At 36.4% G+C, this 23,943-nt stretch overlaps 1 protein-coding gene across 2 annotated transcripts; it reads left to right on the top strand.

The window, feature by feature from the left end:
• The first annotated feature begins 316 nt into the window (after nt 1-316).
• ezh1 (enhancer of zeste 1 polycomb repressive complex 2 subunit) lies at nt 317-23,674 on the top strand. Of its 2 annotated transcripts, XM_073833479.1 has the most exons (21): nt 317-612; nt 3,842-3,993; nt 4,646-4,771; nt 6,275-6,397; nt 6,849-6,966; nt 9,257-9,466; nt 11,242-11,344; nt 13,503-13,666; nt 13,959-14,050; nt 14,132-14,294; nt 17,808-17,989; nt 18,470-18,561; nt 18,655-18,683; nt 19,488-19,613; nt 20,095-20,273; nt 20,501-20,596; nt 20,702-20,783; nt 21,101-21,151; nt 21,717-21,797; nt 21,887-21,971; nt 22,403-23,674. In XM_073833479.1, the coding sequence occupies exons 2-21, from the start codon at nt 3,856-3,858 to the stop codon at nt 22,461-22,463; spliced, it is 2,301 nt and encodes a 766-aa protein (XP_073689580.1). In that variant the 5' UTR covers nt 317-612; nt 3,842-3,855; the 3' UTR covers nt 22,464-23,674. The 2 variants fall into 2 exon arrangements, with proteins under 2 accessions (XP_073689580.1, XP_073689587.1); XM_073833486.1 differs by lacking the exon at nt 21,101-21,151 and having other exon boundaries at nt 318-612.
• The last annotated feature ends 269 nt before the right edge of the window (nt 23,675-23,943 follow it).

The following is a 23,943-nucleotide window of genomic DNA, read 5'->3' as shown; positions in this document are numbered from 1 at the left end:
TATTTAAAATAGTTGCTTTTTAAAATGTGTATTTTAATGTTATATTTAGCATACTAATTACGCAACTATGTGACTATTATTATTATTAATAATAATAATTAAAAGAAAAATATAATAATAATAATAATAATAATAATAATAATAATAATAGACGGATAATCGTTATTATTCGATTATTTACATTTCAAACGAAGCTTACTAAATATCAGAGCTCATGCACATGTTTGCATTCAGGCTATTAATTATTCAGAAAATGAGTTGCATTATTATTTTCCTCCTCAGCGCACTTACTCGAAGCCTGTGGTCCAGCCAAAGAGAGCTGGAGTATGTTCATAATAAAGACGTCACCCTGTGCTTTGACCGTGCCAACCAAGTGCGCAGCTCTTAACTGTACAACTACAACCTCGACATGCTTACGGACGACCGAGGAATCCTCACATCCCCTGCGCTCGTCAACTCAAACATTCTGGCACCGATATCTGCAGTGGGTCGGTAGCCAGGACACCGTTTTTTTACTACAGGACGTTTTTGGGCAAGCGGACTTCTTTGCTGCGTACTTGAAGCAGAAGCTGCTTCGGCGAGGATTTAAAGGAAGGAGAAGGGACTCTTAAGGTATTTCAAACTGCGACGGCGATATCTCAGTATCATTCTCCAGCATGTGCGAGAGAGATAGAGCATGTGCACACGACATGTTTAAATCGTCTCGGCGTGTATCGTGCAAGTATTTTCAACGTGTGGCGTTGGAGAAGCTTAGCGTCCTTCAACATAAACGCTTTCATTCGTGGCCTGTGTTTGCGTTATTTGTTCCCAAACAACATTTTATATTTCATTTCAGTTCCTCGAAAGTTCGAGAAAACAGTATTAGAGGGTTAAGAAATGGTGAAAAGTGTACTACGCACTTATCCGCACCATGGTGATATGGGCTTGCGAGAGAGACACGCCCACTTCCAGCGTGAGGAGCGCGTGTTTTTCCGAGCACGGTGTCACTTGGATGCTATTTGCATAGGCTGTTTTGTTCTGTGGCTGCCAACGCGTCCCCTCGTGTCATTTTCCGTTAAATGACTGTTTCGGTAATCTGAAGTACTGGTCTGAATTTGGAGACCTTTAAATGGTGTGATGCGGAATGTTAGTTGTGTTTTGTGAACTGCAGGGGGCAGTGAGTGAGTGAGTCCTATATAGAGTCACTACTGAATGATAAAGTTTGAGTCATGCGATTTATAGGTCCCTTGAGTGTGTGTGTGTGTGTGTGTGTGTGTGTGTGTGTGTGTGTGTGTGTGTGTGTGTGTGTGTGTGTGTGTCTGTGACAGAGAATGAGTCACATCTAACGGGAATCCTTATGGAAGGTGTTGTTTATCACATCCCGGAGAATATGTTTCCCTTGACGATGAATCTATGGATTCATGAGAAAAACTATCAATACAGATAATTTTATGCACCTTATTATATTTATATATTCATTTATATAATATATATAAGTATTAATATAAGTATATAATATAAGTATTATGGATAATTATTGGTGACCCAGGACCACAAATCCAGTCATAGGGGTCAATTCTTTAAAACAAAAATTAAGATTTATAATGGAGCATGATGTTTACTTAATATCCTAATGATTTTTGGCATAATACAATATATTTTTGGCTATTGCTACAAATTTTTTGTTGTACAGGGTCACATATTGTATTTTTACATTAACAAGGTAATTAATAGGTTATTCTATTTATTAATAGAAGTATAAATCTCATCAGCTTAATGATAAATGATACTTTTTTTACTTAATTATAATTAATAGCCTGAATGCAAACATGTACATGAGCTCTGACATTTAGTAATCTTCGTTTAAAATGTAATCAATCGAATAAAAATGATTATCAGTCTATTATTATTATTATTATTATATTTCTCTTTCAGTTATTAATATTATTAATAATAATAGTCACATAGTTGCGTGATTTAGTATGCTAAATATAACATTCAGATACACATTTAAAAAAACAACTATTTTAAATATAAGAATAAAGTGCTGGTGATATAAAAATAGCTAATATATAAACCATTTAATTATATATATATATATATATATATATATATATATATATATATATAATTAAATTTTTTATTTATTTATTTTTTAACTAATGTTTAGCTGTTCTTTTTAATAATAAACTTAGGCTATGTTTACACTATTCCTCATCTACACTGACGTTTTCACTGCGTTTCAGAAATGGTCTCCGTCCACACTACACAACCAAAAACGTATGTCACATGATCATTCATAATTAGTGTGATGTTTACACGGTCATCAAGGATACACAGTGCAAATGTGGGCAGCCACATTATTGTTCATTCAGAATGATTTGCAAACGTGGAACACGCACAAACACAAGAGGCGGCATTTATTGCATGAATCAATCACAGCCAATCATAACCAGTCATAACCAATCATATCGCGATGGAGGCATTGCCTCATGTCACGTGACGTTCCCTCATTCATTCTCAATTGACCTTATGCAAGGAGCGTTCTTTAGAACTTCCGCATAAAGATAAGCCAGCTCGTAAACTTCCGCTGAAGCTCATTTTCTATGTGCTATATATTAGGTGGACGCTATTGAGACTCATCTACTGCCTCGTTCTTATCAGAAACTGAGAAAAATTATAATTGCAACATTATAAACAATGTTATGCGGCATGAACATTCAGTTTCATATTATTTAACAACATATAATTTAAATGCGGAGCCTGGCAATCCCGTACTCTCTGTATCTGCATAGTTGTACATTTAAATGCTGACAGCTAAACACTATCATAACGTGTTTAAGCTAACGTTAACTAGCTAGCGATACTTCTCTTCAAGGACATCTTAATCGTATTCTTGATAATCACTAACTTGCCTTCATAGTCATGAACACATTTTTAAAATCTTGCAATATTTTAAAGCCTTTTTTATTTTCTAACTCTACAGCTGTGAAATAAAATGTACTTCAAGGACTCACTTTTCATTCATAAAAACGGCATCGGAAAACAACGTCTATTTATGGAATTACCCATATAACCAATAGATGGCAGCAGAGGATTATTTATTGTGAAGCTGACTTTTAAAATCCATATATATTTTTCAAGACGTCTTGCTTTTCGATTTATTATAAAATTACTAGTATAATAAATTGTAGTACTTAATGCACTCAATATGAATCAATATGAATTTGAAATATTTTATCAAATTTAATAACTACATCTTTTAAGTTTTATCTTGAACTGTAAAAGCTATTTAATAGCCTATATTTAACCAACACAAACTTGCTACTGCTGTAGTTTTGTTACTGTGAAATTAGTCTGAATCATTTAAGCTCTTTTTTTGACATCAGATTGTCATTTGTTTGGTCTGGTTATTACTGTCAATCATAGCAATGACTCACGCATATTTAGCCGATTTACTCGCGTATTTTTTTAAACTGCCATTTGTCATTCTTGAAACGGTGTACATGGACGTTTGGTCCTCTTAGACAAACAACACTTTTCTTTGATTGTGAATGGATTATGTAGAGAAAACGAACAAAAGTGCGCTCATATTACGGCACAGTACAGTTGACCGGAAATGACTTAGCTGGCTTGAGTAAACAAGGAAGTAATTCGTGCATATGGTCAATTACCCCCCACCAAACTCACAGCATGCTTTAGGGTGATTGGTAAAACTCAATGGGCTCAGGGGAGGCGCGAGAGAAGCTGATTCCCACTGGAACTTTACATGCTTGTGTCAGTGTTGAACAGGTTTACTTTATTCCAGTGTTGTCTGAATGTGAGCTCAGCTCAACTGTATGTGTATTTTTGTGTATTGTAGCCAGGTTGAGGCTGATGATGGAGGAGGTGTCAGGCCCCCGGTCCTGCACTGCAAAGCCCCCCCGCAGTCTGCTGGAATGGAAAAAGAGAGTCAAGTCTGAGTACATGAGGTTACGACAGTTGAAACGCTTCCGCAAAGCGGAGGAGGTCAAGGTAAAAGTTCTTTTGCAGTATTGTTTTACTATATATAACTTATTCTGTATGTCTGTTTTCTCTTATCTCTAAAAGTTTTTTCTTACTATACACTCCATTAAAAAGTTTGGGGTTAGGATTTTTTTTTAAGCAATTAATAGTTTTATTCAGCAAGAATGTATTGTTCAAAGGTGGCAGTAAATTATTTATAATGTTATAATGTTACAAAAGATTTCAGATTTCTTTCTATTCATTAAAGAATCCTAAAGAATCAGCTTTCAAAAAAGATCGCAAAAATAAAGACAATAATAAGTGTTTCCTGAGCAGCAAATCAGCATTAGAATGATTTCTGAAGGATCATGTTACACTGAAGACTGGAGTAATCACTCTTGAAAATTCAGCTTTGCAACACATTAATAAATTATGCCATTAAATAATTATTTGTAAACATATTAAAGTTGTATTTTAAGTTGCAATAATATTTTACTGTTTTCTGTGAGCATATCTGGTTCTTTCAAAACCATAAAACCCCCAAACTTCTGAACGGTAGTGTATTTCTTTTAGAATTTAGATGTTTTTCATCATTCATTTTATGTTCCTTGATTTATTTTCTATGCCATTCTAATTGCAAAACATAGCTTTAAATAACTATGAAGCTGTGTGTTTTTTGCAGGCTCTTTTCCAGTCGAATCGCCGCAAGATTGAAGAAAGAACCGAGCTTCTGAATGAGGAATGGTCCAAGCTCCGAATCCAGTCTATTCCTCTGTCCTCAGCCAGTGGCTCTCTACCCAACAAAAAGGCAAGAATGACACAGCTAGGGGCCTTTACCACCACTAACCAGTGCCAGTCATCTTGCATATGCTCTACGACACTAGATAGCTTTACTGTGAATTGCCCCCCAGCTAATTTATGAGCTGAATCAATACATAGTCAGCTTTGCCTCTTTTTCAAACATAATTTATTCTTACAAAATGCCAGTAATGACTCAAGATCAGGTGCCACAGTTTGCCTTCCATTTCCTGCAGAACATACTCTATCATATCCTACCGGACAAGCATTTAGATCAATCTAATGATGTTATTAATGGACTGACTGTGGCACAGTTAACCTCTAATTAATTACTCGGGCAAATATTACCAGCAGGCCGGTAAAATGAAGCAAAGTGGGGGGTTTTCTCTTCATAAATGTGCTCTGTTGCCAAAAATGTATTTGTATGTTTGCCAAGCCAGAGCTCAATATCTGAAACTCCTGTGATATCCACAATAAAAGCAGCCAGCGGGCACAGCAGAGCTTAGCTCTCTGTGGAATACAGAGAGACTGATCAACATACCAGCACAGCTGGATCCTGCATGCAGCAGTGCTAAAAAACAATACCATGCTTGATGTTCTTTAGATAACACCAGAACAAATATTTTGACTAGTGGATTATGATTTTGGTGACAGGTGTAATTGCCCTGGGCACACATTTGGTCCCAGTTTAATTCTTCTTGATCTTATGATGTTTCTATCACATATTTGGTGTGGAATTAAATTCTTACATTATTTATTCACCCACATGTTGTTCCAGTACCCACATTTTTTCCTTGTGAAACGAAAGGAGACATACTGAATACAATTAAGCTTGACTGAAGCTTTCAAACTTCAAAAAGGATACAAAAGCATCATAAAAATCATAAAACGGTCTGTACAATTAGTGCACTATGTTTCTTTTGAAGACATACAAGCTTTGAGTGATTAACTGACAAAACTATGAAATAAGTTGTTATTCTCTCACATCCTTATTCTTCATGAGAGAAGGTTTGGTGACTGGTTTGCAAATCTTTTTAATGAATCATTTGATCCACAAAATGGTCTGAATGTTCTGGCCACAAATCAGCCTCATCTGGTTCTCAGGTTCAGCTTGACTCAAATGATTTATAACTATCATATGGCTTTAGGAAATTCAGACTTGGAATTCAGGGAATGCATTTGCATCTTTTTTGAAGCTTGAAAGCCTCAGTTATTATTTATTGTAAAATGCATGGAAAGAACTGACCAGTTTAATTCTTGAAATTTCACCTTTTTTCCTTTTTGGACTTTTTCCTTAATAATACATGACTTTTTTAGATTTGCATTTAGTAATCTGTAAGAAAACTCTAGGGAAAATGTATTAAAATACAACTAATGTAAATGAATCTATTCAAATGACATTGGCTAATTAACATAGGCAGAGCTAAAGCAATTTAATGGTCTTCTAATAGTTTCGAGTGACACTTTGACTTGTCTTCTGTTTTCCTGTCTTCCCTTTCTTGTCCAATCACAGTTGTGCATGGTAGAGTCTGGCTTTCCGTCTTTTCCGAACCAGGCAGTTGCCATGCGTCCCTTGACAACTGTTGCTGGGATACCATTCATGTACTCCTGGTCCCCTTTGCAGCAGAACTTCATGGTACTGGATGTGGACAATAAGCACACACACATTAACACACATAAAAAGCACTCAATCATGATCACCATTAGAAGCCTGTATCTGCAGAAAAAGAAGGAGAGAAAGAGAGAGAGAGATGAAAATAGAAGAAAAGCATCATTTTATGACACTGGTCATTTTGAAAGTAGGTCACCCTGCAGCAGTGCATTCACATGTTCTGACAGCTCTAAGCATGTGTTTTTGAAATCATCTCTCAGGTAGAGGAGGATCTGCGTCTTTAAACGCCTACACTCACTTAAAGGCACAAATATAGACATACACAAAAAACAGCCACCCACAATACAGATTTACAATACCGTTGTGGATTTATCTCTCATTAGAAGAATCTCACTGATGCATGAATATGGAACATGTCTTTATATAAATCAGTAAAATCACAAAAAAGTCTTTCCTCCCTCTCTTTGTTTCTGAGGTGGAGGATGAGACATTTCTGCATAATATCCCCTACATGGGAGACGAGGTGTTGGAACAGGATGAAGCCTTCCTGGAAGAGCTTATTGACAATTATGACGGGGTGCATGGAGACAGAGGTGAGCATCACAATATGTATTTATACACATTACCTGAGGCGAATCTATTCTGTAAAGTCTTGCACGTTTTAAAGGAGACATTGGATGGCCATTTTTCACAAGTTAGTATGATTGTTTAGGGTCTTCATGAAATGTCTGTAACATACTTTGGTTAAAATTCCTCAATGGTCGTATAAAACAACGTCGCTTTGACCTTGTCAAAAACACCTGTTCACAGCGACCCGTTTCGGTGCATGCCTCTTTAAATGATAATGAGCTCTGCTTACCCAACCCCTCTCTACCATGGGGTGATGAGCCATTTTCTTAGATATTGTACATTTTAGCCACGAAATTTGCTAGCACATTATTGTGAAAGGCTATTTGCAAAGATTCATTAAAAAAAAACTTATACTCACTTCTTCTGTAGGCGAAGCTGGATCATGAATGATTTGCATGAACAAGTAATCCTCTGCGTTTTCAGCGGCTCAGATGTCAGGAGTAAATGACGACTGCTATGTTCATTATTACATCCAACAAACAAACACCTCAATCACTTACGAGCCATTCCTGTCTACCCCTGCTCAGGCGTCAAAACAATGGCGTGAATTTTGCATCCGATGACCCCTTTGAGTGTCTTTCCTTAGACCCGCCCTCACCGAGCTGAAACAGTCCGAATACAGTCGCCATTGTGTCGACTCAGGTGCAAAGGAAGACTGTAATTGAGCGTTTGAGGTGTTCTGTTGTTGGATGTAATAAATGAACATAGCAGTAGTCATTTACTCCTGACATCTGAGCCTCTTAAGAGGCAGAGGACAATGTTACTTTCATTTTTAAAAGGAAAGCACCGATCCTGATCTACATATGCATCTATGTTCGTGTGAATTATTCGTGATGCAGCTTCACCCACAGCAGAAGTGAGTATAAGGGTTTTTTATGCACATTTGCGTTTAAAGAGCCCATGCGATAAAATAAGCTGATATTTTGCAAAGCTGATTTTGACAAGGCAAAAGGGTGTTTTTTTACACTACTATTGAGAATTTTTAACCAAAGTATATTAGAGACTTTTCATTAAGACCCTAAAGAATCATATGAACTTGTGGAAAATGGGCATCTGATGACCCCTTTAAAGAGGACATCAGATGCCCATTTTCCACAAGTTTGTATGATTTTTTGAGGTCTGCAACATATTTTGGTTAAAATTCCTCAGTGGTCGTGTAAAACCGCACCCTTCTTATCTAGTCAAAAACAGCTCTGTTCACAGTGACCCGTTTCGGTTCATGTGTCTTTAAATGATAATGAGCTCTGCTCACCCTGTTTCTCTTCTGTTTTTTTGTGTATTTGGTGACGTGTTTCCAACAAAAACAAAGCTAATCCACGGTGTCCTCAGTGGCTCTGATGTCGGGAGAAAATTAAGACTCTTATGTTCACTTTTACATCCAAATACAAAACAGCTGCATCGCTTACAGGTCATTGTTGTCGCTAGAGCTGCTCGAGCTCAAAAAAAAATGGCAGACAGCGTACAACTGGCTGAGGGTGGAAATATGCAAATACAGGACAATCCATCAGCGATTGTGGGCGGGGCCTAAGCAGTATGAAGTCATGTTCAGAAACTCAAAACTGCTTGATAATTGAGCTTGATAATTGTTTAGGTTTTTTGGGAATAAAAAAGAAAGAAAGAATGGATTTTTATCATTGTAGGGTGGTTGTGTTTACACTGCTTAGACACAGTTATATGGAGACACCTTGTAAAATTTTGCATCCAATGTCCCCTTTAAAGGCATTCTTTATTGTTTTTGTAAGTTTCTTATGCTCGCCAAGGCTGCATTTTTAGTGAAAAATACAGTAAAACTGCAATACTGTGAATATTACAATTTGAAATAACTCTTTTTAATTTGAATATTACATTTTAATGGAAAAGCTGAATTTTCAGCATTATTACTCCAGTCTTCAGTGTCACATAATATGCTGGGTTGCTGCTCAAGAATTTTTTTTTCTTATTATCAATTTTAAAAACAGTTGTGGTGCTTAAGTTTTAAAAGCTTAAAAACTCTTACACTTTTTTTTCAATAATCTATAGCATGTTCAAAAGAGCAACATTGATTTGAAATAGAGGTGTTTGTAACATTGTAAATGTCTTAAATGTCACGTTAGGTCAATTTAATGCATCCTTGCTGATTGAAAGTATTAATTTCTTTTGAAAAATAGTACTAACTCCAAACTTTTGAACAGTAGTGTACATGCTAATCAATATATCACATGTATGTGAATGTTAAAGAGGCAGTATGTAAGTTATCTTGTACCCTGATAACAGAAGGAGGCTTCATAAATGACGAGATCTTTAAAGAGCTGGTGGAGGCACTGAGCCAATACTCAGACCCAGAGGAAGAGGAGGAGGAAGAGCCCTCAGAGAAAACAGAGAATAAGGAGGAGGAGGAGAAACCGATGCAAAAAACCACAGCTGAAGGACCAGAAGAGTCAAAAGTAGGCTTCTTCAAGAGGAAGAGGAGGAGTACTGCTGAAGGTGAGTTGGTTTTGAACAGAATCAGAATTACATGTAAAAATATAAAAGATTATTGCATTCATTATTTATTAAAGAAAAAGACAGGTTTACTGACCAAAAATGTATTAATGCCTATGTATTATAAAAAAGACCTTTAAAGCTGCAGTCCATAACTTTTGGCACTCAGTTAATAAACAGAACTGCATGCATCTTGCGGAAGAACATTGTAGCCGGAGCTATTTCTCTCTGTTTATGTCTATGCGAGTCATGCAGGTACTGGGCTACTCTACAGTGGTTCCTACCAGAATCAATTTGAAATATTCAGAATATAAAAACCCATTATAGGTGTACCATTGCGATTCAGGATAAGCCAAAAACATACTTTGGAAAATGGATTCATGATTTCCTGGCTAATATACATTTTATGAAAAGTTATGAGTTAAAGTTATGAACTGCAGCTTAAAAGGAGAAGTTCACTTCCAGAACAATAATTTACAGATAATGTACTCACTCCTCTTGTCATCCGAGATGTTCATGTCTTTCTTTCTTCAGTCAGAAATAAATTGCTTTTTTAAGGAAAACATTTCAGGATTTTTTCCATATAGTGGACTTCTATGGTGCCCCGAGTTTGAACTTCTAAAATGCAGTTTAAACGCAGCTTCAAACAGTCCCAAATGTGGTTGTAAACGATCCCAGCTGAGGAAGAAGGGTATTATCTAGCGAAACGATCGTTTTTTTTAAATAACAATGTAGATACTTTTTAACCTCAAACTCTCTTCTTGTCTTGCTCTGCCTGAACTAATTTTTTTCTGATTCAAGACAGTTAGGGTATGTCGAAAAACTCTGATCTAATTTTCTCCCTCAGCTTCAAAAATCATTTCAAAATCATCCTACATCGCTGCAGAAGTACTGACCCAGTGTTTGCAGAATGAACAGGCAAAGAAGATCAAACAACATTGACAAAAAAGGTAAAACAGTTGAGGGAGAAAATTAGATAGGAGTTTTTCGATTTACCCGTACTGTCTTGAACTGGAAAAAAAGCAGGCATAGTTCAGGCACAGCAAGACAAGACTAGCGTTTGAGGTTAAAAAAGTATTTAGATTGTAATTTTTTTGTTTTTAAATAACAGATCGTTTCGCTAGATAAGACCCTTCTTCCTCAGCTGGGATCATTTACAACCACATTTGGGATCGTTTGAAGCCGCATTTAAACTGCATTTTGAAAGTTCAAACTCGGGGCACCATAGAAGTCCACTATATATAAGTTCTGAAATGTTTTCCTCAAAAAACGTAATTTCTTTATGACTGAAGAAAGAAAGACATCTTGAATGACAAGGGGGTGAGTACATTGTCCGTAAATTTCAGTTCTTTAAGTGAACTTCTCCTTTGAATAAACAAAAAAAAATATTTTGATAACCATATGTTTTGTGAAATTACAATAGAATTAGGGCTTTCGATAGACAATCGGTGGTGTAGCACCATACAACCACTGAAACTGAGGTAGGATTTCACTGGTTGAACAACAAACAGACTAGATCTCACAAGCGTTGCCCATCAGATCAGCCTCTGTGTCTCTGTGTCTGTGTACAATTGTTTGCTCTGAGTGTCGCCTCTATTCCCAGTGAGGGCTGGACAAACCTGTTAGTTCATTCAGTTTGTTTTAGGACAGTATCCAGTTACGGTACACACTGACCCCTACACATGCACACACGCATAAGCCCATGCACTACTCAACTTTTGCTTTAGAAGTCAAATTCAGGACAATCCTGATTTTAGTCTTGTTTTTTCCCTTACTAGGAAAAGAGCTCTCCGCCAATAAGAAGATTCCTCACGACAAGATTTTCACAGCTATTGCATCCATGTTTCCATACAAAGGCACCATGGAGGAGCTGAAGGAAAAGTAGGCCACCCTGTTGATTTTTTTAACCTTCATTTTTAGAAAGAAATTACATGAGTCTCCCAAATGCACACCATTTAGATTATGTACACTAATGGTTAGGCTGATCCAACAACATCTGTCAATATCTTTAAAAGTGAAACTTTTTTCTGAGCACTCCCTTGTCTGTCGTTGTTTGGACACACAGATTTAGCTTGTTTTAGTGATTTTTCAATTCAGCCCAGTTACATTAAAGGGATAGTACACCCAAAGCAATGCAACTGACACATTCAAGGTCCAGAAAGGCAGTAAAGACATCATTAAAATAGTCCATGTGACATCAGTGGTTCAACCTTAATGTTATGAAGCTACAAAAATACTGTTTTAACAGCATCTTTACTATCTTTCTGGACCAAGAACATGTCTATGCAGGGTCAGAAAGGTCTCGGATTTCATCAGAAATATTTTAATTTGTGTTCCGAAGATGAACGAAGGTCTTATGGGTTTGGAACGACATGAGGGTGAGTAACTAATGACAGAATTTTAATTTTTGGATGAACTATCTCTTTAATTTCATGCTCTTCCAAACAAAGGCTTTTATTCACCAAGAGTATGCATTCATAATGGCAAACCTAACATGCATGCACATTCCTCACATGACTAGGAAAAAATATGTCATGCCACCTTAAAGCTGTGGTAAATGAAGGTTCATGGGAAGTTCCTCGGGCTCTGCTGTCAGCTAGCTGTGCAGCCCCCGCAGCAACAGTGAAAACAAAAACCAGTCACAGTCTGCCTTATCATCCAACTGTTTACCCTTTCATGTCATTATTGTTCATTCCACCAGCTGTGCTCATTTTATTTCTTTCCGCTGGCTGGGGGAAATCTGTGGGTGAGAGTCATATTTAATGGCCTGTTATGCGTGTAAAACAAATTCAGCACTTTAAAGAGATGGTTCGTCCAAAACAGAACATTCTGTCATCCTTTTATTCACCCCAAATTTGTATGACTTTCTTTCTTTCTTTTTTGGAGCAAAAAATACGCAGAAATAATACTTAAATACGCCCAGCACAACAGCTCATTGTGACTACAGCTGTTTTGGAGCAACATCAGGATGAGTAAATAATGGCAGAATTGCACTGTTCTCCCACAAACACTACCACTTAAAGTTTGGGATCAGATTTTTTTTTTTTTAATGTATCATGTTTTCAACAAAAATATAAACCAGCACTGTTTTAAACATTCATAATAATGAGAAATGTTTCTTAAGCAGCAAATCAGCATATTAGAAGGATTTCTGAAGAAATGATTTTCTTCATGTGACTCTGAAGACTAATGATGCTGAAAATTCAGCTATACCATCAAAGGAATAAATTACAGCTTACAAAAAGCAACACTAAGTAACTTTTCCCTCAATGCTCCCTCTACAGGTTAGAAGCGGAATTGTTCATTACCGCTGTCGTAAATAATTTAGCCTACCGTCGTGTCACATGCACGTTATTTGTTTGAAAGGCTATCCAGGAGCGGCTTTGGAAATAACGATGTCCAGTGACAAGGTAGAGTGTGATGTATGACTTTATAAAAGTGTGAAAAACTTTTGTGAAGCCTGCCGTGAAGCAAGTCGCATTTGTAGTATCATTTGAACTACAAAACCGCGACCCGACGACCCAAACTTACATAGTGCTGTTATGGCTGATAAAGTGTCGTAAAGCGAATACGAAAGTGCCGTTTCACCCTGTTATGAGTTGATGAACCACTGACATGTTCGGAAACATTATTTTAAGGATAAAAAAGTTACTTAGTGTTGCTTTAAAATAGCAAACAATTATTTCAAATTACTTTAGAGTTTTTACTGTATTTTTAACAATTTTTGTCTTGTTTCTAGTCAAAATATCTAAAAATTCTTAAACTAAGATGCATTTACTAGATAAACAAAATGACATTTAGTCTTGTTTCCAGAGGGGGAAAAAAACTAGATTAAGTGCATTTTGCATTTGCAAGTGCATTTGCTTATCTAGTAAATGCATCTTAATTTAAGAATTTTTAGATATTTTGACTAGAAACCAGACAAAAAAGTTTTTTGCAGTGAGCAAAAGCATTCTGTCAACCCCAAACTTTTAACTGTAGTTTTAATTTTGTGTTTTACAAATAATAATGTAGCTGTATTTTTCTCTCTCTCTTGCAGGTATAAGGATCTCCTGGAGCCATCCAGCCCTGTGAAGCTGCCTCCTCTCTGCACGCCCAACATGGATGGCCCCTTTGCCAAATCTGTTCAGAGAGAGCAAAGTCTGCACTCTTTTCACACACTTTTCTGTCGGCGCTGCTTTAAATACGACTGCTTCTTGCACCGTAAGAAGTCCTTCTCTAGTCTTCTGCCTCTTTGTGTTTATTTATATGAAGAGAGTGATGCTAAATCTGTCCTTCAGTACATTTTGTACAATTATGTACAATGCAATATTTTGCATTGTTTAAACCTGGCAATAAAGTTAGTCTGAAATTATCTGCTGACAAGTGGTCAGCGGAGTATCATACTATATTTAGTATAATTATAATTATGCTAAATTTAGCTGTCGCCAGTGACCACTTGTGATTGAATCACCCAGAATGGCCGAAATGAAAAGTACATGTTGTTTGTGCTCAGCTTTCCATGCATCACCTAACGTTTATAAGAGGAAGAATAAAGAGATCCGAATGGAGACGGAGCCCTGTGGACTGAACTGCTTTCTGCTGCAGGTACAGTATTTCTTAAATTTATAATTTCATTGAAATAGAATTGAATATTTATATCCCTTTCTTTTCATTCTTTTGTCACAGAAAGGGGCAAAAGAGTTTGCTGATCAAAACATGCAGAGGTCTCAAAGGCCCCGGCGTCGACGGCGACAGCCCCGTCCCTCAAGTTCATGCGGCCCCACCGCCTCAGGCTCTGGTGAGGAGGGAAAAGAAGGAGACAGCGAACATGAGACCACCAGCTCTTCAGGTACACCACACCTTAATGTACAGCAGATAAAGAGTTAACAGTTTGTCCAGACCAAAATAACACAGATAAAAGAGCCAAACCTTCCCTTGCCAAAAATAACTCTTGTCCCGTGGTGAGTTATTTGTCTAAATTGCAACAGAGACTTCACAGAAAATGTGTGTAGAAGCACAGGATCATTATTAGTGGTGCTTGCTTAAGGTAATAATTATTATTTTCACCTGTCAGATGATAAAATGGGAAAAACAATTCCCTAAAGACGTAGAATTAAAGGAGGGATCCAAGCCATGTCTAGAGTATAAAACCATCACATTGTAGCAACCACTAAAATACTCTAGTAACCACATAGCAATGCACTAATAACAACTCCATAATGACCATAAACTTATACACAATGTAACAGTAACATTACAGGTACATCATCTGGTCATCAGCTGATATTACAATCTATTTAATGTATTATATACAGTCTTTTTTTTTTCTTTTTTTTTGTACTGTTCTTGAAGTCCACAATGTTATCAAGATTTTTACATCCAAAAACATCATCATTTAGTAGTAATGGGCTATTTTCTGGCATGTTTTGACCCCACACATCTGAACACTCTGTTTGAATAGGCATGGCGGATTGTAGACTCCGAAGTTAACGCCCACCACTGCTATGATTGGCAAACAGTTGTGTATGTTTGACAGCCTACATCCTTCATAGATTGACGCTGCTGAGATTTAGGTTAAAAATGTATTAATAATCAGTACATATCAAATTATCTTTAATAACAGACAAAGCAATAGTGACCACGTAATAAAAACAGTTACTCACACTTGTGTGGTGCGACTAGGGCTGCCCCTTGATAGTCAGCTAATGGTTAGCCGACGAGAAGATGCTTGGTTTTATTAGTCGCTTAGTCACAGAAAAAAAAATTCTGCTGGAAGTGGGGAAGTCACGCAGTCAGGCAGACAGATTGTTAATGGCTAGTCTGTCCAAACGCTTGCCTATCATTCATTGACCTCAAATATGGCTTTTCATCTGAAATATGTAAGTAGTAGCAACTTTACATGGCTGCACAATCTAATGTTAACCTAGAAAAATGTGCGCAATCAAGTGTCTGTGCGGAGTATGGAAGCTAAATAGTAGTGTGCTCACTGCATGACAGATGGAGGCGCCAGTGCGGTCACTTGCTCTTAAAATACAAATTTTTGGTCATACAGATAAAAGTAATACATCTTTCAAATCTGTAAAAACTCTGTTTATTCTTGTGCACGCAGAATAACAAAGAAGTGTTGCGCATTTGTAAAATAATTAAAGCAGACAGGATGTGCTTTCCGCTGTCTCGGTCTCAGTAAACCTCAGACAAAAGCTTTTTTGCATGCTTATTAGTCTATGTGTGCAATTAAAGGCTTGCTTTTATGATTTATATGGTTTATTAATAAACGTGCAAATAATAGTCGACTAATGTTTAAATTGAATGACTACTAGTTGACCAGAAAAATCCTTAGTTGAGGGCAGCCCTAGGTGTGACATTACTGTTGGATCCAGTATAGTCGGCACATCATTGTCTTTTAGTTTCAATGAATCATTGTCATTTAGTTTCTGAAAGTCCTGTTTTGAATTGTTCCTTGTTTGGAAACCAATCTACGGTAAAAATGAATTGAAAAAGGACCAGGTTCTTGCTGACGTGGTCTTGATCTTTCAGATTACTTTTGCCATCTTATGCTCACTTAAATCTTATCTTTGAAAACACAAACAATTTAATAACATTGTAATCTTTAACAAATCTCAAGATGAATATATATATATATATATATATATATATATTAGGGCCGGGATTTTAACGCGTTAATTTAGATTAATTAATTACACAAAAATAACGCGTTAATTTTTTTTAACGCATTTTAATCTCACTTATTTTTGCACTGCGGAACGTCTCTCACTGGATAAGTTTCGGCGGACCGATTATACTGGAGCACCAACTAGCGTTCAGACAAAAACAAACCACAGTGAACATGGGCAAAGAAGCTGATGAGACCGCTTTGGTTGGCCCTGTGGATGGGAAATTTGTTATAAAAAACGAATGGATGAAAGCGTCGATAAGAGCATGGTTGTGTGCAAGCTATGCAACAAAGAATTCGCATCTCACCGCAGGACATCGAGCCTATTGCTACACTTAATGGCAATATTGCACTGGTCTGTTGGACTTGGTTGAACAAAAATAAACAATATTTTGTTGCTTAAGCTTATGTATTCAGTCATTCAATGGTATAATTAAAAATCCATATGAAAAAAACTTACTCCTCACTGTTCTCAGGTCAAATATTTATATGCGATTAAAATGCGATTAATTTCGATTAATTAATTACAAAGCCTCTAATTAATTAGATTATTTTTTTTAATCGAGTCCCGGCCCTAATATATATATTTAAATACTGTACATTATAATGCATTTAAAATGGTTACTTGTAAAAAGTTTTTATTTGATGGCAAATCTGAATTTTCAGCAGCCATTACTCCAGAAGTCATTCTAGCATGTTGATTTGGTGCTCAAGTGACAAATCTTACTGTTATCAATGTTAAAAACAGTTGTGATTCTTATTATTTTTGTGGAAAACATGACATTTTAATTTAGGATTCTTCGATTTATCGAAGGTTATAGAAAACAGCATTTGTTTGAAATAGAATTTTTTCATAACATTATAAATAGCTCCTTTCACACAGTAATACCAGTAAATTGCCGTAAGATTACCAGAATGACTGTAAATACAAAAATAAGCTGTTCACACAGGCTCTGACATTCCGTCTTTTTACCAGTAGAGCACCATTCACACATCACTTTCAAAATACCGGTAAATTCTGTGATATCATTAACTAGAAATGACCTCTAGATGGCGGCGCCTCCCGTGTTGTGTTTGTAAACATGGAGGGGTAAACGCCATCAGTGTTTATATTCACGTTCATGCAGCTTCTTCTAGTCCAGAGACATTGAACTACACAAACCAAACTACAGAGCGTGGAGTAAATTTGTCATCTGCGTCAGAATGTTATGATTGGCCCAGAATAGACATCTTATGTTAGCGCGTTCTTAACTCGTACATGCTCATACCGGTAATCTCGTTCTGCGTTCACACAGAGCACATTACCGGTAATTTACTGGTAATGTTACAACTTCTCATACAGGTAAATTGCTGGAACGAATTTAGTGGTATTTTTGAAAAGGTCGTGTTCACACATGATCTCTTAACTGTAATTTACCAGTAATTTGCCAGTAAAGACTGTATGTTTGAAAGGTGCTAATGTCTTTACTTTGGATCAGTTTAGTGCATCCTTGAATAAAAGTGATTTCTTCAATAATCGTACTGACCTTAAACATTTTAACAGTATGGAATTTAAACAAAATAGTACAGACTTTGAATTTAATAAGTTGATATCAAATATCAGCCGCTTCTATTTAGTTCTAAATTACTTTAGGAAAGAGTGTTTGGATGAAAACTTGACATTTAGCTGTGTGCATGTTTGTGTGTCAGAGGGTAATTCTCGGTGTCCCAGTCCTGCCAAACTGAGACCAGGAGAGGAAGGAGCGGAGAAGTCCGAATCACCTCCTCAGTGGAGCGGAGCAGAGGAGTCTCTGTTCAGAGTCCTGCACGGCACATATTACAACAACTTTTGCTCTATTGCACGACTCATTGGTACCAAGACATGTAGAGAGGTACGCACACAAATGACGATGAACAGTAGGTCATGTATGTGTCTTTTGTTTATTCCTTGGAGTTTATTAATGCATATCTAAAGTGAATTGTATCAAATGTATGGAAAGTTCTACAGTATTTACTCAAAAGCATTTAAATGTACGACTGTGAGCATGTGCGCCTGTGTGTTTTTCCCAGAAAGACTGTGGTTTGGCTAACTGGAAACGTGATTACCTCAAATCATGTGTTTTTCTTTCATTTAGGGAATGGTCCAAATCTTTTTCTAGAAGAGCGCTGTTTTGATTGTGTGCGTGTTAGTGTGTGTTAGAGCTCATATGGCAAAGATCAGCATGATAATGAGCGGTTATGTCTCAGTTGGGTTTCAAAGTTCTGACTAACGCCCATTAAGTGTTCATGGGATAGTGATGCAGTGTGTCTGTGTGTGTGGGTGTGAGTGTAACATGTTGCAATGCTCTGCCTTATGTATGATTTTCTGTCAGGTTTACGAGTTCGCAGTGAAAGAGGTGCTGATTCACCGTGTTCCGCTTGAGGATGGTGGGATCTCGCCTCAGAAGAAAAAACGAAAGCACAGGCAAGATGTTAACACACCCTTACCTGGCAGTCAGATTTAATGCTGTTATAGTCTGGATGTTAGAGCTTAACTATGTTTCTGTTTGTTTGATAGATTATGGGCAAAGATACAGCTGAAGAAAGGTAAGACTCTCAACTTCAATACCAGACTGGGATGAGGTTTCAGTGGTTTTTAAGTATTTAAAATGTAGTCCGAATGTTGGAACTGTGTTAAAAAATTGCAAAAGGCTTATCTATCATCATCATACTAATAATAGTCAGTATAATTCAGTTCTAAAACATTTAATTTCCATTAAATGTAATGATTAAATATTAAAATTGCAGTAACACTTTACAATACGGTCAATTTTTTAACAGTTAATGCAATAAGACTCCTTATTGTAAATGTTTGCAAAACTGCTCTTTGTGAGTGCAGTTTCTGAAAAGTAATTTAAAAATGTGACCCTGGACCACAAAACCAGTCATAAGTAGCACAAGTATATTTGTAGCAATAGCCAACAATACATTTTATGGGTCAAAATTATTGATTTTTATTTTATGCCAAAAATCATTAGGATATTAAGTAAAGATCATGTTTCATAAAGATATTTTGTAAATTTCCTACTGTAAATATATCAAAACCTAATTTTTGATTAGTAATATGCATTGAATAATATGCAAGAACTTTAGGTGCAATTTCCCAAAATATTTTTCACCTTCAGATTCCAGATTTTCAAATAGTATCTCAGGCCAAATATTGTCCTATCCTAACAAACCATACATCAACGTTATTCAGATTTCAGATGTTGTGTAAATCTCAAATTGAAAATGGTCAAAGTGGTCCAGGGTCACAAATATGTATGTAGTAATCGCAAATGACTGGAATCATAATGGAAAGTCTTTGTTCAGAATGAATTGTTCTTATTTCTCTTCCTATCTGTCTTACAGACAACTCATCCAATCAAGTGTACAATTATCAGCCATGTGACCACCCTGAGCACCCATGTGATAGCTCCTGCTCGTGTGTGATGACACAAAACTTTTGTGAGAAATTCTGCCAGTGCGATCGGGAGTGTGAGTTCAACACAAATGAACACACCAAACATGCAAACACATGAAATATTACATTCAAGTATACAGTATTACTCTGTGCTAAATCAGTGAAAGAACAACTTTTTGATTATAACAAAATAAGTAAAAAGGTTTAAAGGTTTTTAATGTAGCATGAAGTTTTCCTTTCGCTCTTCCTTTATCTTATCTTACACTTTAAAAAAATATATTTTATTGTGTAGATATATAATGTCTATAGAATTACATATTTCTGTCTCAATTATTGCTCCTGTTTCCATATCTTTCCACCACTAGGGGGTGCCAACAAAACAAGCTTAGACCATTAGTGGTGCAGTGAAGAAAAGACACACTTTAATAAATCATTGTACCATTTTGACCTTTACTCAAATGACGTGATTTTCAGCATCTATTGATTTTAGGCATAAGAATACCTCAACATTCACAGGTCACTTTAACCAGCATCTGCTCTTGGTGTTTGCTCTAGGTCAGAATAGGTTTCCTGGCTGTCGCTGCAAGACTCAGTGTAACACCAAGCAGTGCCCGTGTTACCTGGCGGTGCGGGAGTGTGACCCTGACCTCTGCATGACCTGTGGGGCCGCAGACCACTGGGACAGCAAACAGGTCTCCTGTAAAAACTGCAGCATTCAGAGAGGACTCAAGAAGGTATGAAGTACATTCTAGTGACACTCTAAATGGTAAACATCTATCTATCATTCTGTCATTTGTTCTATCGATCTGTCATTCTATCTATCGTTCTATTGTTCTACCATTATTTTGTTCTATCTGTCTATCTAGTATTTATCCAATATGCCAACATGCTGATAATTAAAGGGAAATAATATATACAGAAGATGTTTAGTGATATAAATTTTGTTTAACCTGTTCGCCAGCACCTGCTCCTGGCCCCATCTGATGTTGCAGGTTGGGGTACATTTATCAAAGAGCCAGTCCAGAAGAATGAGTTCATCTCTGAGTACTGTGGAGAGGTGTGGAAATCACACACACTCCTAATGATGGGCAATAGATGTTTTGATTTTTGTGAAAGTTGTATTCTTAGTGATCTGATTAATGGATTTTATTTGTGTGTGTAGCTTATTTCCCAGGACGAAGCAGACAGGAGGGGCAGAATCTATGACAAATACATGTCCAGCTTTCTGTTCAACTTGAACAATGGTATTGGCTTCACTTTTAGACATTGTATTGTCTTTATTATATCACTTTTAAAATACATATATAATAGTAAAGAGGCAAAATATCAAAAGCAAGTAATCATATGGTTTTATTGAACAAAAGTGTTAAAATACATAATGTAATAAAACAGTATAATCATAACTTATGCACATTATGTATTATATCAAATGCCTGCAGAGGGCGCCAATGGCCTGACGATTGTTTTTACACTTTACTGCGCGATCTAATCTTTGTTTAATATTGACATTTCATTCAAATGTCCACTTAATCTTTAATATTTGGCCTCTCCTTTATCATAGAAATGCTACAACCACTGTCATTTCTTGAACAAGAACTTGAACAACTCAAGAGTGAGGGTTTGAGCTTTTATTTTGAAGTCATGATGAACAGTTAGCATACCTAGAAAGATAATGATGTAATCTGTGTTTGCGTAGGTTTATAAATGATTCGCCTGATAAATTTGATAGAATGGTGCATATTGAGTCAGATGAATGTTATAAGCAACTCAGACTCACAGCATATGCAAAGATGGAGTTTGAGATGGTCAGTTTAAATATATATGATAACTGTTTGTGTGGAGCAGCATTTACGGTGAACCGAGCCACTCTGAGATGTATCTAACCTACACGCATATTAAACCTGTAGTGCATATATTTATTTAATTAAATTGCACTCCGCTTTATTGTGATTTTTAAATGGTTTAATATTTCGTGCAGCTTTAGAAAACGGTCTAATAATGCACCACTTCCGGTATTTTGTCAATTAATCGACATGGGCAAAATGCAATCAAGGAATTTTTGTAAATATTTGAGTACTTGAATTTAATCGAGGAATCATGACAGCCCTAATTAGATTAATTAGTTGTGTTTTAGATGTCAATTTGGTGTTTTTAAAATAGTATTTTTTTCATTCAAGACTTTGTAGTGGATGCAACTCGAAAAGGGAATAAAATACGATTCGCCAACCACTCTGTCAACCCCAACTGTTACGCAAAAGGTACTTCATTTCATGATATATATATCAAAGTGCAAATTTAACCTTGTGTTGATGTTATTTACCATGTTGGTTTGTGTTGGTTCTTACAGTTGTCATGGTTAATGGTGATCACCGCATTGGAATCTTTGCCAAGCGAGCCATACAGCGAGGAGAGGAGCTCTTTTTTGACTACAGGTATGTTTTGTTTGTTTCAGCAACATTGGTACATCACAAATATGTGACCCTGGACCACAAAACCAGTAGTAAGTAGCAAGGGTGTATTTGTAGCAATAGCCAACAATATATTATTTGGGTCAAAATTACCATTTTTTTTGTTTTTATGCCAAAAAGCATTAGAATATTAAGTAAAGATCATGTTCCATGAAGATATTTTGTAAAACTTAATTTTTGATTAGTAATATGCACTGCTAAAAACTTAATTGGAATAACATTAAAAGTGATTTTCTCCATATTTATATATATTTTTTTGCACCCTCAGATTCCAGATTTTTAATTGACCCCTATGACTGGTTTTGTGGTCCAGTGTCACATATACACTAATATATACTCACATATATATAGATATATTTTATTTGTGATGCCATTTTATTTTTCCTGCTTCTTAGGTACAGTCAAGCAGATGCATTGAAGTATGTGGGAATTGAGAGGGAAATCGAAATTGTGTAGACACACTTTCTTTGAATGTGTTACCCATAGATATATATATATATACGTAGATGCCTCATTAGCGACTGTTTCTATGGGCCTTTATACGTTAGCCGTCCGTCATTTTGCTGCGGTCCACTTGACGTCATTCACCCATAGATCTATGTAAATCACCATAGTAATCACTGAATATTCGAAATGCCTCAGTCCTGCACAGCCGTTGGTCTGCGAACCTACAGTATGGTGAATGACGTCAAGAGGACCGTTCTAATATGGCGGACGCATCTACGTGCTTGGAGCGGTCCAATGGAGTATCTACGTGTATATATATCTATGGTGTTACCTGGTAACATTTTGCCTACCCACAATGCTTTGCACTTCACTGACATCACAGATTGATTTGATGATGCAGTCAGACAGTGATGTCACTACCCTAACCTGTGGTTTAATTGAATTATCTGAACAAGCGTTTTTGTTTACTTCTTTGTGATAACGTTTGTGATGACCTAAAGAAACCAAAAGGTGTCCTCACATTTACAAATCCACTCCTACACATTTGCACTATATGGCCAATAACACAGGATATTGGTAGACGGCACCATTTTCTCTGTCATGGAAGGAATAGTGACAATTTAGACAACTGTCATAACGTTTTTTTTTTATCCCATTTCTTCATTCGTAAGGCTCTGTAAACAGCTTCTAAAATAGCTATAAACCTCTATATGCTCAATATATACTGTAACTGCAAACCGAATGCATCACACTTAGCCATTGTTGTTTCTGGTCAAAATATTCTGTTGTGCAAAACGTCAAGCAATATTTCATAGTTACATTTGCACTCATAGTTAGTCAGGTCAGTATCTTCTCTCTTCATAACAAATTTAAATTCATCTGAAACCTGGTGTCATTTGATGTTAGCCTGTTACCGTTATGTGCTCTGCTATCTATCTATCTATCTATCTATCTATCTATCTATCTATCTATCTATCTATCTATCTATCTATCTATCTATCTATCTATCTATCTATCATCTATCTATCTATCTATCTCTTTCTCTCTTAATCAGCTGTAAGCTGCTTGCTGTATTGCACAAAGCTGGCTCATGTTGTCAGAGATTAGCATTCTAGCTAACATAGCACTAAGGCAGTTAGTCTTCATCTCTGCTTAAAATGTATGAGGTCAAATATTGTTAATGTTCTGTAGAAAATAAACAAAATAAGTAACCATATAAACCGACAGACTGAATGTGAACTGTGAGGTAAAGAGTGACTTAAAGGATATTTGTTTGTTTTTTTAAGAGTGAACACAAGAGTGTACAAAATAGGCCTAACTAGAGTTAGGGTTTGGGTTCCACTGTTATATGTTACATTTTATGTAAAATAAAGAGCTAAACCAAATGAGCATATTTGTTTAACATGCCCTAGAATTGTAAATGCATTTCACATGTCCGCTCAATGCAAATATGGGCAATCATTTTGCAAAACGTTTTTATCCCAAAACG

The sequence above is a fragment of the Garra rufa genome, chromosome 1, assembly GCF_049309525.1.
Source record: "Garra rufa chromosome 1, GarRuf1.0, whole genome shotgun sequence".
NCBI lineage: Eukaryota > Metazoa > Chordata > Actinopteri > Cypriniformes > Cyprinidae > Garra > Garra rufa.
Note: the sequence above shows the minus strand (reverse complement) of the source record. Positions and strands in the feature narration are given on the sequence as shown.